At 38.2% G+C, this 19,605-nt stretch overlaps 1 protein-coding gene across 1 annotated transcript in view; it reads left to right on the top strand.

Annotated features, from left to right (window-relative positions):
• Window positions 1–19,605, top strand: part of kif6 (kinesin family member 6) — a 677,660-nt gene that overhangs the window by 463,114 nt on the left and 194,941 nt on the right. The window contains exon 13 of the mRNA XM_065274836.2: window positions 4,804–5,001. Within this exon, the coding sequence (XP_065130908.2) occupies window positions 4,804–5,001 (198 nt within the window). The remainder of the gene's footprint in view (window positions 1–4,803; window positions 5,002–19,605) is intronic.

The following is a 19,605-nucleotide window of genomic DNA, read 5'->3' as shown; positions in this document are numbered from 1 at the left end:
TTTCAAACGACACAGCACCAATCACACCTATAAACAAACATGAAGTATTGATGAGTAATAGTTTACCTGAACAAAAATCATGCCTTACTAAATGTTCCATGATTTTACTATAGTATTTGTAGTAAAACCACAGTAACAAGAAATGTACCATTGTCTAATTACAGGAACCACAGGGTTTCCATGGGTCATGGAATTTCTGAAATATCATAGAATTTTAATAAGGTCTTTTGCAGACATTGAAAGTGATTTTGTTTTTGTCCAAGTCATGAAATATCATTTCAAAATCATTATCATAACAAATAATTTTTGTTTGTTGCTTTAAATTTTAGTTTCCATTTATCAAAATGTAGATACCCACTTGTTAACTTGTAATGTAAGGAAAAACCATCTCCTGGTTTTCTATGCCATTTTGCACCTTGTTCTCTTCATGTGTTCAATACTTATTCCCTGTGTCATTTCACTTTATTTATTATGAGTCAACTTGTATACTTAAATGTTCTGATTTCTTTGAATGAATTCAATATATGGCTTGATGGCTACATCTGGTGGAAATTTTGTGTCAATAGCTCACTTAGAAATTCCCTTACTGGTAAAAATGCTAATGTGTCAAATACTTATTTTCCCTGCTGTATGTCTTAGATTGTTCTTTAAAATTAATTCAATGATGAGATGGTTACATAGTTCTTAACGTTGTATTTAACAATATACTACATGGGCAAAACTGTCATTTGTTTTGTAATATTGTGGTACTTTTTACAAATGACTTATGTGTGAGCTTCATTATTTTAAAATAATTTAAAATAAGTAGAGTAAGTAACAGGAGAAGAGGATGAGACTGCATCAGCCATCTCCCTGATGCCGGTCTAAGCTTCATACTACTTCCTTACTCAAAGCCCTCCTCCTCAGAAACCTCAGTAGGAGGGCCAAGCAAGTGATAACATTATGCAATACTTATCTTTTACTTTTAACTCTGTGTTTGGGAATTAAAAGCCCGATATGGGGTTTTATAAGTCTTGTTTTAGAGTTATAGCCTTGTTTAGTGGACTTTTTTTTACTAAAAAGAAGAAAAAGACATGTGGTCAATATCTATTTCAAGTATTTTTGGAAGAGATGGGTTTTTAATTGTTTTTTGAATGTTTCAAGAGATGTGGCAGACCGGATTGCAATAGGAAGGTCGTTCAACCAGCAAGGAGAAGTGAAGGAAAATTAGCTTTTGTGAAGGTAACACAAAGCGCCAGTCATTTGCTGAATATAAGGTTCTGGATGGGGTGTAGGAATGTATGAAGGTGTGAAAGTATGCTGGGGGAGTACCCGTGATCTCTAGCGATGATAGGGTGGCAAGTAGGAACAAATGATTGACTTTGTCAAAGGCTGCCGATAGGTCAAGTAAAAATATAACCAATGATTTGGATTCTGCCTTAGCTAGCTGTAATGCTTCCGTGACCGCTAACAGCACTGTTTCTGTGGAGTGATTGCAGTTGAAGCCTGACTGTTTGTTATCGAGCGGGTTTTTGACCACAAGCACATTGAATTACAGCAAATACACAAAATAACATTGTTTTTAGCAATGTAATAGGTGCTCTTTAACAGCTGTAGACAGAATATCTGTGTGCCATTACTGACTGCGTAACAGATGATCAGTTTTCTACTATTTAGTTAATGATAGACTGTAAAATTGGCCCCCAACCTTACATGATGGTTGTTACAGAGACATCAGAGAGTTTAAGTCCACATGTTCTCCACAGAATGAAAGTGCATAAGGTAACAGAAATTAACTCTGTAATTATTGTATAAGGTATACAAAAGTGGTGTATTTAGGGCAATGCACACGTATACCTGTATGCTTACTTTTCCATAGTACTGTCTGTGTATAATGACACTAAGGATTTATATAAGCGCATACCCTCCGTGTACCCACTTGTTTTGCTGCTTAAAATGTCTCCAAGCTGCTTTTGTGGTAACTTTCTGTAATAGGCGTGGCCACAAACAGGCAGGACAGATGATGGTCCAATGAAAAGCAGTTTATTCAAAAAGGGAAAAATAATCTTCCCATTAGCAAAGTAACAAACATCAAAATAAACTAAAAAAAAACACACTAAAGGTTAGCTGCCCATGCTGTTATAAGGGCTAGACAACACTGAAACACATTTTTGCACAGCACCCCTATAAATACTTTTTGGCCTCTACCAATTTACCCAAAGGTATATAATAAATAGTACTCTAACCAATAAACCTCTAAACCATAATAATATTTACAAAACACACATATATTTTATTATATAATATTAATAATAAATGATATCCCCCTAAGAGTCTGAACATGATGGTATAGTCCAACTTCCTCTGGAACAGTATAAATTGAGGCCTGAAGCCCCGCCTCATCCTTTGTTTGCTGTAGTGATGGGAGAAACAAAGCTTTTCGAAGCTTTGAATCAATTGAACCAATTGATTCTAAAATTGATTCAGTTTTTCGAAGTGTTCGAAACACCATACACGCTGGCGACACTTGCTGGTCAAAATAGTGTAAAAGCAGGAAGATCTGTCCAAACATTTGACACTTTTTACAAAATAATAGCAAGATTGTTTTAAAAATATGGTTTTAAGAAAATAAATTATAAAATTTAATTAAGACATAATTAAAAGTGTATTCATTGTTTTTAGTTTTATTTATGGTAATCAAATAATTAAAACGAACTCCCTTTTTAATAATGCAATTTTTTTGTCATTAAATCTGTCTATAAACAAAAAGTAGACAAAATGGTAGTGTTATTAGTCTGAAGAATCAAATTTTTTAGAAACTTTTACACTAAAACTGAACCAAGTTCACCTACACTGGTCATTTGTGATCAATTCCCCCTAGTGGTAAATCGTTGGATTTTCAAAACATTTCGAAACAGTTATGACGTAATGAAGCCTCGTTTGCTAAAATCACGTGACTTTGGCCAGTTTGAAACAAGCTCTGAACCAATGATTCAAAACAAAAGATTCGTAAATGTTTCGAAGCCTCATGAAGCGTGCTTCGAAATCAACCATCACTAGTTTGCTGGCACATGGAATGTGGCCATTCACTCCACGAACCAGAACAATCCAAGACTCAAGTAAAAGAAAAACAGAAAAAGTAATGCACCCTTGTATACTCAAGTTGTAATAAACTGTTAACTTTGTCTTGCTTTTATTTATTTATACATACACTGCAAAAAATGACTTTCTAGTATTTTTGTCTTGTTTTCAGTAGAAATATCTTAAAATTCTTAAATTAAGATGCTTTTTCTTGAAGAGCAAACTGACCTAAGTAAATAAGTCTAGTTTTAAGACAAAAGTGAAATTTTCCTTAAAACAATCAAAAATATCTGCCAATGGGGTGAGAAAAAAATTGTGAAATTCAAGTAAAATTTTCTCACCCCATTGGCAGATATTTTTGCTTGTTTTAAGCACAAATTCACTTAAATTGTATATTTTTTGTCTAAAATCTAGTATTATTTTCTTAGGTCATTTTGCTCATCGAGAAAATACATCTTGATTTAAGAATTTTTAGATATTTCTACTGAAAACAAAACAAAAATACTAATGAAGAAAGTCATTTTTTTGCAGTGTAAGGGAATCTAAAAAGTAACAAAATGCAATTAAAACTTAAAAATAACTTAAAATGGTAGGGCTAAACATGTGCAGTGGGCTACATACCCATCACACTTTCCCTTTAAAGGTAAAGCCTTTTTCCTTATTTTTTTTTAAATGCATGCTATTTCCCACAGCTCCACCTCATACAAAAGTATAATCAGTGTCTGCATCGCCCCAACGAGGAGTCCACTCTATCAGCAACTGAAAGAGACAACTCTTCACTCTTTCCCTTGAGCTGCTTTAAACACTATCTCTTTATGATATTGTGGTGCATTGCGAATCATTGATATCCGTCACAAATTTTATCTTATTTAAATTACACACAACAAAAATAAAACAAATCACTTTGCTCTTCTGTTTGAAAGCTCACAAGTTAAAATACTTTCACGAACGTTTTCTCTGTATGCTCCTTTACAGTTGTTCATTATGTTTACTCTACATTTAAATTAAGGTATTTTTATAACAACATTTACTATATACATTTCTCTTCTCTTCAAACGATTAACAAGTATTCGATTTAGTGTTGGTAAAGTTACATCTGTATCTGTATCAAGGAAAATCTTGAATAAGTTTTTATGTAATTGGTGTTATTTGTCACTCTTACTACATTTAAACGGTAAAACTATTTTAGAAGTTGTATTAAATAGTAAAAATCTTGTGTATAGAATGTTATGTATGAAAATATGATGCTTTTTAAAAAAATGTCTATTGTAGCCACCGTACCAGTGTCTATTTATTCCAACTTTTAACTAAAGCCAGTGCCCTATGAATGTAGTTAGTGTTACTGTTAAAACAAAATTTAATACTTTTTGAGCAACAAGAGATCTCCATTACTTATTTTTAAAAATGTAAAGTTTATAATGATTAACCTTTAATTTCACAGATTGGCCCACCACTTTCATTGTTCAGCCCAAAGTATTTGTAAAGTCCTGGACAAGACATGACAATTCATAATTATAAGTACATAAGCATAAGTAAAGAATTAAGAATGGCATATTTAATTGTCATGTTACTAGAAAAAATACATTGACTTCTAACTTTATTTTTTGGTCATTTGTCTTTGGGGATAATGGTGTTGTAGTATACCACTTTTTTGTTAGGACTACACCACTGGTCTGGATATTTTTCTTTGTATACTTAGGTACTGACTAAAACAAACAATGTTCCTTAATTCCAGCTATTCAGGTATATTAGTGAGCATGCTTAAGAGGGAAAAGAGGAAAGTTCAAGAGGTTACAACCGAGCTTAAACAGTTTCACAATCAAAATCTTTCACACCACAATTCATTGTGGTTACCCACAACCCTGCAGGCTGAGGACAGTACTAAAAGTGACACCCCTAAGGATTACACTCAAGTTCAACATTTGATAACCAGAAAAAGAGGTGAGTACCACAAACTAAATATTATATATATTTTGTTCATGTTAGCATTGGCATGACTTTACTGTACATGTTTTGCAGCCTATTTCAAATGTGATATACTATGTGTTAGTGTGAATTATTCTGTAGTGTATAAGGATTAACTATTAAATATGACTGTGCCTTCTGTGACCCAACTAACAACGTTAAAGGTGCTCTAAGCGAATTGACGCGTTTTAGACCATAAAACATTTTTTGTTACATACAGCAAACATCTCCTCACTATCTGCTTGCTGCCTGTCCGCTGATCAAACTGTAAAAATGCGCGATCTCTGTAGACAGCCCAGACTTCACAAACGGCAATAACAACACAGTGGCCAAACCTACAAACAGAAACCATAACAAAGTATTCTAACCAATAAACGACAAGAAGGATTTGGGGGTGGGGGTTGTACGTGTTCATGAAAGCACGGAAGGGAGGGGGAGGAGTTAGCTACGCTTCGTCTGTTTGAAAACAATTCAAACATCAACAAAAACTAACGTCTCGCAGATTCGCTTAGAATGCCTTTAAAGGAATATTTCAGCTAAAAATAAAAATTACCCCATGATTTACTCGCCCTGAAGCCACTCAAGTTACCAGTGTTACCAAAGTTACCATATTATGTCCATCATTTTTTATTTGAAACACATATTTACATATTTTTGACTTCCAATCTTTATAATAAATGAAAATGGGGCCGCTCCTTCAGTCCAAAGAAAGTGCATCCATCCTTAGCAAAAGTAATCCACACTGTTCCGGGGATAAATAAAAGCCTTTTAAGGGTAATCATTCCAGTTTTGTAAGAGAAATATACATATTTAAAACCCTACAAATGAAAATAACTAGCTTTTGATAACAGTGCCATCTTAATTCAATTTTTTATATATATATAGCGCTTTTCACAATTGTGAATTGTTTCAAAGTGGCTTTACATTAATAGATGCAGGAGAAAACACAGAAAAATTGATGGACAACATAAGCAGCAGAATAACTATTGCGGCATAAGTATATTACCCAGACAAATTATGTGAATGCTTTGTTTCAGGCAAGCTAACTATTGTGTGATAAGTACATTTACTAGACAAATTATGTGAATGCTTTGTTAAAGAGAAATGTCTTTAGTTTAGACTTGATCGACTATGTCAGATTCTTGAACGTTTTTTGTTAAATCATTTCAGAGCTTAGGGGCTAAGTAGGAAAAGGATCGACCATCTTTAGACATTCATGATATTCTATGGATAATTAAGTGACCAGAATTTTGTGACCGTAGTGTACCTGATGGGTTGTTATCTGATAGGCAAGGCAAGGCAAGTTTATTTGTATAGCACATTTCATACACAGAGGTCATTCAAAGTGCTTTACATAGAAAGGAGAAAACAAAAAATCAAAGATAGATGAATTTAAAATATCAATTAAAATAAAATAAATGTGATTTTAATAAAAATTGTTTAAATGTGTGAAAAAGAATAAAACAGGAATAAAAGTATAAAACAGTTAAAGATAAGAATAAAATCAAGAGAAATAAAAAGAATTAAAATAGTGCATATAAAATATAGTGCAATCAGTTCGGACGCAGCATAGTGCTCATTCAGTAAATGCATAGCTAAACAGATGTGTTTTGAGTCTGGATTTGAATGTGACTACTGTTGGAGCACATCTGATCTCTTCTGGAAGCTGGTTCCAGCTGTGACTGGCATAATAGCTAAAAGCTGACTCTCCTTGCTTTGAGTGAACCCTTGGTATTTCTAGCTGATGTGATCCTAATGATCTGAGTGATCTGTTGGGTTTATATTCAATGAGCATATCAGTAATGTATTGAGGTCCTAGTCCATTGAGTGATTTATATACCATTAATAATACTTTAAAATCAATCCTAAATCTAACTGGTAGCCAGTGTAGAGACCTGAGGACTGGTGTGATATGTTCATATTTTCTGGTTCTGCTCAGAATCCTGACAGCAGCATTCTGAATGAGCTGAAGCTGTCTAATGGTCTTTTTGGGGAGGCCAGTGAGGAGGCCATTACAATAATCCACCCTGCTGGTGATGAAAGCATGCACAAGTTTCTCTAAGTCTTGTCTGGAAACAAAGCATCTAATTCTTGCAATATTTTTGAGATGATAATATGCTGATTTAGTTATTGCTTTGAAATGACTACTGAAACTAAGGTCAGACTCCAGAATCACACCAAGATTCCTGACTTGATTTTTAGTTGTTTGACCCCTAGCGTCAAGGTATGCATTCACCTTGAGAACTTCATCTTTGTTTCCAAACGCAATGACTTCAGTTTTCTCTTTGTTTAACTGAAGAAAGTTTTGGCACATCCAACTGTTAACCTCTTCACCTTTCTGATATTATTGATTTTCTCAGAGAAGAAGTTAACAAACTCACTGCATTTGCTGTCTGAGAGCATTTCACTAGGAATGTGACTTGGGGGGGTTGTTAGTCTCTCTATAGTAGCAAAAAGAGTGCGTGTGTTATTTATGTTGCTGTTTATAATATTTGAAAAGAAAGTCTGTCTAGCTTTGCCTAGTTCCACACTGAAAGCACGAAGGCTGTCTTTATAGATATTATAATGGACTACAAGTTTTGTCTTCCGCCACATGCGCTCAGCTTTTCTGCATTGTCTCTTCATATTATGCACCTCTGTTGAGTTTCTCCAAGGTGATTTTTGCCTGCCATTCTTCTTCCTGACTTTTACAGGAGCAATATCATCGATTGCACTCTTAACTTTCGAATTAAAGGAATCAAGGAAAGAATCAACAGAGTCTGCAGATATGCTTGGTGTTAAAGATATAGCCTTCATAAATAGCACACTGGCGTTCTCATTTAAGCATCTCTTTTTGACAGACAGAGATCTAGTTTCAATAGTAGGAGAGATCAATATATCAAAAAAAAGACAGAAATGATCAGACAGTGCTACATCCTTAATAACAATTGATGAAATGTTTACTCCCTTACTGATAATTAAATCTAGATTGTGTCCACGATTGTGTGTGGGTCCATGTACATGTTGAGTCAGATCAAACGTGTTTAAAACAGCTGTGACATCTTTTGCCATAATGCTTTCTGGCTTATCTTTGTGAATGTTGTTAAAATCTCCAGCAATAGCAAAACAGTCAAACTCTGAGGAAATCATTGATAACAGTTCTGTAAAGTCCTCAACAAATGCTGGAGAGTATTTTGGGGGCCTGTAAATAATAATAAGTAGAATGCGTGGGATACCTTTCAACACAATACCTAGATATTCAAAAGATGGGTAATTCCCAAATGACACTTGCTTACATTGATAGACATCTTTAAAAAGAGCAGCTACACCTCCACCTCTCCTAGCAGTTCTGCAGACACTCATAAAAGTAAAGTTAGGAGGGGCTGTCTCATTAAGGACTGTTGCACTGTAGCTTTCTTCTAACCATGTTTCATTTAGAAACATAAAATCCAGGTTGTTTGTGGTTATTAAGTCGCTGACTAGAAGTGATTTATTTTTAAGTGAACAGATGTTTAAAAGTGCTAACTTAACAGTACAATTTTTTTACCTAACAGAGATCTTAGTTTGATATGTCACAGGCAGCAGATTAGATTGATTTGCCACACGGTTTGATACAGCCTTAGGCTTTCTATCATGTACTAAAACAGAAATAGAGAAAGATATAGGCACACTGAGTTCCTGCTTTTTATGTATACAATTGAAAGTATTAGTATTTTCATAGCAGAAACTCGACACACATCACTGAGAGCCGTTATCAGTTGTTTTAGGTTCACCTACAGCAGATGGAGGAGGGTGTGTGTCTTGGCGTTGTGTCTGAGACCGAAGAGCTCTCACAGGACGAGGAGGGGGAGCTGGGCCCACTGGTTTTGGTGGTTGTGGGGCTTGCCGTTTTCTGGTCGAAAGCTGGGTACTCGCAGCAATAGAGTGGGATAGTTTAGTTCCAGCATAAACCAGTTCCTCCATTTTTATGGAGAAGGTCAAAAGCGGGGATGCTGGAGAGAGGAATGACATATCTAGTGAGGAGGAGTCCTGTTGCTCTGATGTGACCGGAGGCTGTGATATGTTGTCCTGGTTTCCCTGGCTGTTTTCCAAAAAGTTGTCCTTGGGTGCTGAATCTTGGAGCCATTCTAATCTGACACAGTCTGACTGTTGTGAGCTCTGTGGGCAGGACTCAGCTGAGATTGTGTCCATGAGCAGTGGTTGTTGTGGCTGCGTGGTGTTATCTCTGTCCTTGTGGGATATGTCGACGTCATGTCCATTCAGGTGCTGAAAAGAAGTCCTGTGGTCATTCATACTCTGTCCAGGTGTGTGTGTGCCATTCAGGTTGAGTGGATTGGCACACACTGATGAAGGATGATGAAGGGAGAAATAGATATTGTCCTTTAGCACTCTTGCACCCAGTCTGTTTGGGTGGATGCCATCCTGTTTAAATAGTTGTCTCTGACTCCAGAAAAGATTGAAGTTGTTGATAAAGTTCAGTCCCTTAATGTTGCAGGTTTTTTGCAGCCATGTATTAAGTCCAAGCAACCGTGAAAACCTATTTGTTCCTCTTGCTGGAAGTGGTCCACTAATGAACGGCTGAACTTTCACTGTTCTGAGTGTTTCAAAAAGTTTGTTGAAATCCCTCTTAACTCTTTCCCCGCCATTGACGAGATATCTCGTCAATTAAGAGAAAACGCTTCCCCGCCAATGACGAGATTTTCCGTCTTTCCGCAATACCGCTATTATCCCTTCCGCAACTTTTTAAAACCGGAAGTATTGCCCTATGGCAAGTTGCTGCATGTCCGTGTCTGTTTTAAAAATCGCTCTGAATGGGATCTCTATGAAAAGTCCGTCACAAATATGGAATTATTTTTGCTTTTTGCTCAAAATATGGTGTTTTTGCAAAAACCTACCCATATTCAAAAGCTGATTGCAAAAGAACCACTAAAGGTAGGATGAAACGGTTTTTTTTGTTTGAAAGCAGAGGGTCTGTTCTTTCATTTGGTATATTGTATGTTTATTTATTTAAAGAAGAACATTTTCTGGAAGGCATTAAACTTTGGTGAAAATCATGAAAAACGCTGGCGCTGGCTGGCAACTTTTTTTAAAAACGCTGGCGGTGAAAGAGTTAAGGAGTTCAGATTGCTCTTTGTGAATATCATTCTTCCCCACATGAATGACAACTCGATTTACAGTCTTATGTTTCATCAGAATGTTTTGAAGTTCCCTGTTTACATCAGAAACAGTTGCTTGTGGAAGGCAGCACGTAGTTGAGTCCCTGTTGATAATGTTTCTGATAAGTGAGTCGCCCAATATCAGAGTTCCGGGCTCGGATGCGCTCTGCACTAAGTGCCGCTGTCTGCTCGATCTTGAGCGGCGGTTAGCATCAGTGTTAGCTGCTGGCTGATTTGATCGGTGTTCAATCACATTTATCACATTTGGGGATTCCTCACTCATATTCATTAATATTTCAAATCTGTTCTCAAGATGTATAGGTAGAAAGTCAGTGTTTGCAATCCTTGTCATAGCTGTATCTGAGGTAGAGGAAGCTACTGCGGCAAAATGTGATGCTCGTGACAGTCTGATTTCTCGAGGGATTTTGGGTCTTGCTCCCTGTTTGTACCATTGATTAGTGTGTTGATCATTAGATTTATGGGACTCACCGGCTGTATGCTGAGGGCGTCCATGATGACGAAGCTCTGTTGTGTGTTCCGTCTGGTTTTGTACTCCTGTAAGTAACTTTGTTTCAAGAACAGCAATCCTTTGTAAAAGTCTGTGGCAGTTGGTGCCGCAAGTAGATTTTTGATTAAGCATTTTTGTTTTTCTTATCCTTTTGAATGAAGGCAGCTGTGTTTTTCCTTCTGGAATGTAAGCTGATGGCGGTGGGAGGCTAGACAGATGAAAAATTCCACTTTTTTGTAATCCTCCAGTCCCGAAAGTTTAACGTTGATGCCAAGCTTTGTTGTTTGAGCACTATGCTGATTTGCTGAAGTTAAAATTATAAGATAAAATATAAAAGGCGATAGAGCAAAGCGCAAAGCAGTAAGCAAGAGCGTCCGAACTGTAGCGAAGCAGGAAGTCAATTATAGTAATTCTGATAGTAATTCTCTAAGATACAAAGGTGCTAGGCAATTTAAGGCTTTATATGTGATTAGCAATATTTTAAAATGTATGCTATATTTAACTGGTAACCAGTGTAAAGATGTCAAAATAGTTCTTAGATCGAGTAAGTACTCTAGCAGCTGCGTTTTGAACCAAATGAAGGCTGTTTACCTGATTTGAGCGACATCCCCCGAGTAACAAGTTACAATAGTCTATTATTGAGGTTGGATACGCTTCTCTGCATCTGATGCAGACAGCATATGGCATATTGTTGAGACATTTCTAAGGTGGAAGAATGCTGTGTGGCAAACGTTGGAGATATGATTATCGAAAGATAGATTGCTGTCGAACATCACACCTAGGTTCTTGACTGTGGAAGATGGCACCACAGTGCAGCCATCTATGGGCAACTTGTTATTAAATTCAATATTAAGTATTAAATATTAAGTATCTCTGTCTTATTAGAGTTTAGCATAAAGGAGAGCGTATCGGCTCGTTACGTTTGATGAATGCGGAGTGTTGTTTTGCTTCGTGTTCTGTGCCTCCGACCTCTGCATATGAAAAGTGCATCTATGACTATCTTCTTTGTCTTGTTGGTATTTAGGGACAGGTTATGCTTTGTGCACCATGCGTGAGTTACTTCAACTCTACCCTGTATGTCCTCTCATCATTATTGGTAATAAGGCCAAGAACAGTGGTATCATCTGCGAACTTAATGACATGGTTGCTGTTAAAACTGGCAGTATAGTCATATGTCAGCAGTGGAACAAAAAAGGACTCCGAACGCACCCTTGTGGCATACATGTGATCACAGTTATTGTTTTAGATGATAAACTGTCGACTCTGACTGTCTGTCATCTCTATGTCAAAAAGTACATAATCCATCTACACCAGTGGTTCTCAATTCTATTCCTCTGCCCCCCCCTCCCAGAATGTTTTAGATGTCTTCTTATATGAAACACCTGATTTAATTTACCTGGCTCCTTAATTAACACACTAACAAGCTGATGAACTGAATCAGGTTTTTTATATATGGAGACATATAATATGTTCTGGGAGGGGGGCCGGAGGACTGGAATTGAGAACCACTAATCTACACACTCCTGAATTCAGACCCAGCAGCAACCGCTTTTCCATCAGTTGTTGAGGCAAGATGGTATTAAATGCTTAGCTAAAGTCAATTATTAAAATCCTGGCGTAGTTGTTCTTGTTCTCCAGGTGTGTTAGTGTAAGGCGGAGCAGGGTGAAGATTGTGTTCTCAGTAGAGCAGTTTACTCTATATGCAAACTGAAGCGGGTCCAGATTTTTTGGGAGACCTGATATGACTCATCACTAAATGACAATGGGGGTCAAGGCTACTGGACGATAGTCATTCATTGAGGGTGGATTAGATTTTTTTGGCGTGGCATAATAATGGGGCTTTTTAAACAGGTAGGTACACTGGCCTAATTGATAGATATGTTAAACATATAAAAAAACATCCTTTAATTGTTCTGCACACCCTTTTATCAAACAACTTAGGATCTGGGGTCTCATTTATAAAACGTTGTGTAGGATCCTTACTTAAAGTCTACGCAAGCACAAAAGCCAAATATGGCATACGACAAAAAATATTAAGACTTGTAAAACAAAGCAGTGCTACCTTTATAAATCACAGATCACCTGCAAGCGTACATGAATCATCCTCAGATCCCACCCTTCATGCTAAAGATGGCGGCACGCACAGATGCAGCGGCTCAGAGTTCTCCCTATATGTGCCTTATTTTATGTTTATCATGTGTTGTACATGTTGTGTGTTCGTCTAACTACACTACTGAACACTACAGACATCTGGAATTACTGGACATCGGTTTCCAACTGAAGATGACCATTTCCAGTGCCTTTCATCACTCTCACAATATTCCGGATGAGATAGCGAGACCAGCAAGATCTCCATGGATTGTTATCAGGTCTGACAGGAGACGAAGACGGAGACATGAGAGAAAACAAAAGAGAGGCTGCAGGGCTGGGCTACTGGCTAGGCTAAGGAAACAACCACTCAAACCTCCGCGGCCAAGCCTCTATCTTACAAACGCCAGATCCATGGTACACAAAATGAATGATCTGGAAATACAGCTTTCTTGTAATCGCTATGTTCATGACTGCTGTGTATTTATTATCATAGAGACATGGCTACATGCACAAAAAAAATAGAAGGTGTAAGGTAGGCACCACCCACTGGTCCAAAGGCGGTCTCCAGAGGCGTGGCGAAGGATTCTCATGCGTTTCAGTCTTTCCTTTCACATTGGATAATAAGATATGGATTTAAACATTCATTCAATTTAGTTATCAATCCCTTCGTTTAATCTGACTCCAATTTAATAAAGTATATTTATTGTGTCTTCAATTTATTATCATTTTAGTATTATCATAATTTGTTCAGATGTCTGGTTATTCTGGTTTAGCCCTACTTGTTATTGCATCCGTTCATTCGGCTACTCATGTCGCTTTGGACTCACGCACCGGCCGTTTATTAATATTTAATAATCATGCGGGCCCACGATCACAACCGAATCAGGCTTGGTCGTTGCTAGAGGTTTGACCATATGTTCGGAAGGCCGCCTTTTATGCGTGCTTATCTCTGAACATACTTTATTTAGTCCCCATAGAGGTGCAACTTAATTATTACAATATTTATTTCTAACCAGAGGTTCACGATCAAACTGACCGTCTTCTCCAATGATAGCTTTGTATAATCATGCCATAATTTAATATGCCATTTAGATAGATTAATATTGAAATAATCAGAGGTTGAGGCTCATCTGATTTAGAGTGGTCAGACAACATTTACATGTTACTCTAAACAGGAAATTAGCCTCCACGCATCTAATTTAACTTAAACTAACGCCAAGTGCTAGTCATATCTCCAAAATCCTCCGCTGATGTACTACTATGCCATCTAGTCTGGGATTTTGGTCCGGAACTAGCCTGATTTTCAGACATTGCGGAAACAAGGATACATCGTAATTTACTAATCATGTCAATAACTTTCGTAGCAGCAGAATAAATCCAAACATAACAATTTATTAACCAGGTAAGAAAATCACAATTCAATGCCAATTCACAGTTCAAATAAAATGTAACACAAATACAAACCAATAGTATTTACACCAAACAGGAAATATAAAAAACCTTTCATACCTGGTAAAGACGACACACAGTAAATTGTGCGGGATATCTGGTTACAGATTCCCTGAAATCTTTGTCAGTTCTCCTTATATACCCAGATGGAATAAACATTATGTAGACATTATTTACCAATGGAAGTTTGCAGTGATTGGTTCTTACAGACCTGTGGGAGGCACCTCGTCCTGGATACATTTGTGGTGGGGTATAAGCCCCTTGCATAGAGTTATGTTTTCTTAACTCTATTAAACCTTTTTTATTATTTGTTTTATTGCTGTGGGAATGAAACCTGTGTACCAGTCTCGATAAAACCTTTGTAATGAAATGAAACTTTTTTCCACTGTTATTTACATGTGATATGACCTTTCTTACACATAATCATCTGGTGTGCTGTAGGATGTCCTTTGTTGAGGAAGTAACAATGAAAGGAGGGGTAGAGGGGTCAGACATTTGTCTGTAGATCTACCATTTGTATGGAGATGTGATGTTTGACAATCAAGTGTAGCTCTCTGGGGAGTCTACTGTATCAAGACAAAGTTCTGATTCTCGAGAGAGGTGTTTTGGGGGTCTTGGTCCCCTGCCGTGAGTCCTGGAGGAGACTTGTTGTGTTGTGAAAAGTTCTCTTATGATGTCCTTGCTGCCTCGGGCACCTACAGGGCACACACACTGCACTCTCGGGCATCCATGCTGTGTTCTCAGGAAGGGCTGACCTTTTGGTCAGGATCAATCAAAATTCTTACAGTATTTCCCCGCTTGGCCCCGTGGGCGAATTGTAATAGGGTACCTGCGGGGTCTTTGGAACACAGGTATCTGCAGTGGGCTGAGGGCAAGGGCAGCGTGTGTGGATTCCTGTGTAGATCGGATGAGGTGCCTGAAGTAGCAGCACTGGAACATGGTGAAGGTGAAGATCAGGGCACTGCCAATGGCACACCCTCGGAACACCCAGTCCCACCAGGTGTATGTGTACTGTGCCGACCGAGTGGATGAACTGGATAACAGTTGTGCAGTCTTTCGTGCCAGGATGATCTCAACCTGCGCTTGGTTGAGGTGGTATTCAGTTTGCAGGATCAGTCTTTGTGTTAGCTCCATCGTGTCAACCACAGCTTGGGTACCTTGTTCATAGAAAGTGTCATCCCACCATGGTGAGGGCAATAAAACAAATAATAAAAAAGGTTTAACCTCTCGACGCGCACTAGCTCGCGGACGGAAGGACGTCAGTTTTTTTAATGCTGCTAACAATATATATATAGCCTACTGTGTACAAACAACAATAATAATAACACTACTATACATCGTTTAAAAGGTCTAAGGGTTTAGCATCAGTGTATGGTGTCCGTTTTGAGATTAAATTGCTCTAGTATCATAAATATAGTATTTTATTACAGAAGTCCAGATAACAACATGCATAATATAAACTGACTCCTTACCTTTGTGCTGGTATAAGGAACGCGAATCGAATCCAGTCTGTTTCAGATGTGTGAATAACCCATAAAAACTCTCCAACAAAGTACATCCAATGACCATTTTTGTCCACAAATGCGTATAATCCGTGAAATATGGATATATTTTCCATTGTTTACATCAGATTTCAGATGCACGTCTTGTAATAGATTATAATTTACAATCTGAGGACTATTTACATCGTAACACTTGTATATGAGAGCACACTCGCGTTCAAAACCAGCGCTCAAACTTGATTGTACATGTAGGCGGGAGTATAATACATAATATCCAAACAGCGCTGTCTAATATCGTGACGTCATCTGACTCGCGCGTTCCTCCAATGACTTCATGGAAAATATTGATAGACAGAACGTGTAGCCAATTAGAACACGAATTCAACGATCTTTGTGTGAAGCTTTATTTCCTGGTGTGGATACGGCATTTTATACGCTTATATAAGGATAAACAATAAAAAGAACGAACGTGTATGCATGTAAACAAAAGACTTTTATTTTGTGGCTGACTGGCACTTAGAAAAGGCACTAGTCTTACAAAAACTCTTGCAAGAACCTCATTTTTGGGTCTATTGACTTCAAACGTGAAATATAACTTCTTTAGACTTGTGGCTTTGGCCTCATTGCATTTATAGGTTTCACACATATATTTATCATTAAGATTTTTAGTGTTAAAAAAGATGTTATGCAAAAAAAATTGTATTACAATGTACTTCAGCCTCTCTAACTTTTATTTTTTTAATCTTAAAATAATTTTGAAACATGGAAAACGAAGCTCAAAGTGTCTTCTATCTAATGATACCACAGTTATGCTTATACTATAAATGGTTTAGTAAAAACAGCCCTTTTAGTGAAAGTAGGTATTTTCATGGTTTCGGGCCAGAATGGGGGTGCTTTTCAAGAGGTTAATAGAGTTAAGAAAACATAACTCTATGCAAGGGGCTTATACCCCACTACAAATGTATCCAGGACAAGGTGCCTCCCACAGGTCTGTAAGAAACAATCACTGCAAACTTCCATTGGTAAATAATGTCTACATAATGTTTATTCCATCTGGGTATATAAGGAGAGCTGACAAAGATTTCAGGGAATCTGTAACCAGATATCCCGCACAATTTACTGTGTGTCGTCTTTACCAGGTATGAAAGGTTTTTTATATTTCCTGTTTGATGTAAATACTATTGGTTTGTATTTGTGTTACATTTTATTTGAACTGTGAATTGGCTTTGAATTGTGATTTTCTTACCTGGTTAATAAATTGTTATGTTTGGATTTATTCTGCTGTTACGAAAGTTATTGACATGATTAGTAAATTACGATGTATCCTTGTTTCCGCAATGTCTGAAAATCAGGCTAGTTCCGGACCAAAATCCCAGACTAGATGGCATAGTAGTACATCAGCGGAGGATTTTGGAGATCCGATTAGCACTTGCCGTTAGTTTAAGTTAAATTAGATGCGTGGAGGCTAATTTCCTGTTTAGAGTAACATGTAAATGTTGTCTGACCACTCTAAATCAGATGAGCCTCAACCTCTGATTATTTCAATATTAATCTATCTAAATGGCATATTAAATTATGGCATGATTATACAAAGCTATCATTGGAGAAGACGGTCAGTTTGATCGTGAACCTCTGGTTAGAAATAAATATTGTAATAATTAAGTTGCACCTCTATGGGGACTAAATAAAGTATTTTCAGAGATAAGCACGCATAAAAGGCGGCCTTCCAAACATATGGTCAAACCTCTAGCAACGACCAAGCCTGATTCGGTTGTGATCGTGGGCCAGCATGATTATTAAATATTAATAAACGGCCGGTGCGTGAGTCCAAAGCGACATGAGTAGCCGAATGAACGGATGCAATAACAAGTAGGGCTAAACCAGAATAACCAGACATCTGAACAAATTATGATAATACTAAAATGATAATAAATTGAAGCCACAATAAATATACTTTATTAAATTGGAGTCAGATTAAACGAAGGGATTGATAACTAAATTGAATGAATGTTTAAATCCATATCTTATTATCCAATGTGAAAGGAAAGACTGAAACGCATGAGAATCCTTCGCCACGCCTCTGGAGACCGCCATTGGACCAGTGGGTGGTGCCTACCTTACAAAGGCTGCACCCTACACAGATGGGACAGAAACAGTGACTCTGGGAAAAACAGAAATGGGGGGCTCTGTATCTATGTGCACGAAGGTTAGTGTAACAACAGCACTATTCTGCATAGATGCTGTTCTCCTGACCTGGAGTTCATGTCGGTGAGATGCAGACCTTTTTTTCTGCCTAGAGAGCTAATTGTTGTTTTCATCACTGCAGCCTATATACCACCAGACGTTAATGTAAACACGGCACTTTCTGTGCTGCTAAACGCCATCAATACTTACCAGCGCACCCACCCCAAAGGCGTCCATATTATTGCAGGGGACTTTAATAAAGCAAATCTCAAGACTGTATTACCAAAATTCCACCAACATGTAAAATGCTCATCAAGAGGGTAGATAACATTTTGGATCATGTGTATTCTAACATCAAGCAGCTAACAGAGCTGTACCGCTTTCCCACCTGGGCCGGTCAGACCACCTCTCCCTGCTCCTCACCCCAGCATACACCCCTCTCACTCAACAAACAAAGCCCACAGAGAGGACCATCACGACTCGGCCCAGGGATGCCCTCCCCAACTGCAGGACTGCTTTGAACAAACAGAGTGGGATGCCTTCTACCATAATGACCTGGCTACATTCACGGACACAGTACTGTCTTACATCAAGCATTGTATTGGGAACGTTACTGTAGAAAAATGCATCCGAGTGTTCCCAAATCAGAAACTCTGGATGACGAAACAGGTCCGCATGCTCCTCCGGGCCCGTGACTCAGCCTTGTACAGCGCTGTGACTCAGCATTGTACAGTGTCGCTCGCACCGACCTGAGGACCATTAGGACTGCCAAGGCAGAATACAAGAGGAGGATAGAGGAACATCTCAACAACCCCAGGCAGGTATGGCAGGGCATACAGATAATCACCAACTACAGAGGGTGTGCTGTGACACCGGGAACTCAGATGTGGGGTTGGCAGAGGAGCTGAACAGCTTTTTTGCACGCTTTGAGTCTCAATCACAGCATTCAGCCACGCCACTCCAACGACTATTATTACAACCCCCGCCAGCTTCCAGAACCCCGCCACTCATTCTTGAGGCACAGGATGTGAGGCGGGTGTTCCTTGCAGTGAACCCCAGGAAGGCTGTAGGTCCAGAGAGGGTACCTGAAAAGGTGCTCAAGGCATGTGCCAATCAGCTATCACAGGTCTTCACTGATTTTCAACCTGTCTCTGGAACAAGCCGTCATCCCACCCTGCTTGAAATCTGTCATTATCACCCCAATTTCTAAAAAGTCACCCACAACCAGCTTCAATGACTTCCGCCCCGTAGCACTCACCCCAGTTGTCACCAAGTGCTTTGAGAAACTGGTTTTGAGACACATCAAAGCCTGTCTACCCACTCACCCATAGAATATCATTGTCAAGTTTGCTGACGATACAACGATGGTTGCAGAGCATTATTACTTATTACTTACTGAGCGTTATTACTTTGCATTCTGTTTATCTGTTGTGACCTTTGCCTGTTTATCTGTACTCACGTCTTTTGGTTTGCCCTTTTGTATTGTTTGCCTGGATTAGACTGCCTATTGTTATTTGATTGACTGCCTGTTTTCTGACGACCCCTTTGCCTTGTGATTTGGATTTGTCTGCTTCGATTGGTTTTATTAAACTTCTGCAAATGGATTCAGCTGTTTCAGCGTCCTCATTACAGAATACTTCGCCCACCATGAATCCAGCGGATGTCGCCAACTTTCAAGCAACTTGTGACTTCCAAAGCGATCTTCTCCAGA

The sequence above is a fragment of the Paramisgurnus dabryanus genome, chromosome 17 (assembly GCF_030506205.2).
Source record: "Paramisgurnus dabryanus chromosome 17, PD_genome_1.1, whole genome shotgun sequence".
Lineage (NCBI taxonomy): Eukaryota > Metazoa > Chordata > Actinopteri > Cypriniformes > Cobitidae > Paramisgurnus > Paramisgurnus dabryanus.
Note: the sequence above shows the minus strand (reverse complement) of the source record. Positions and strands in the feature narration are given on the sequence as shown.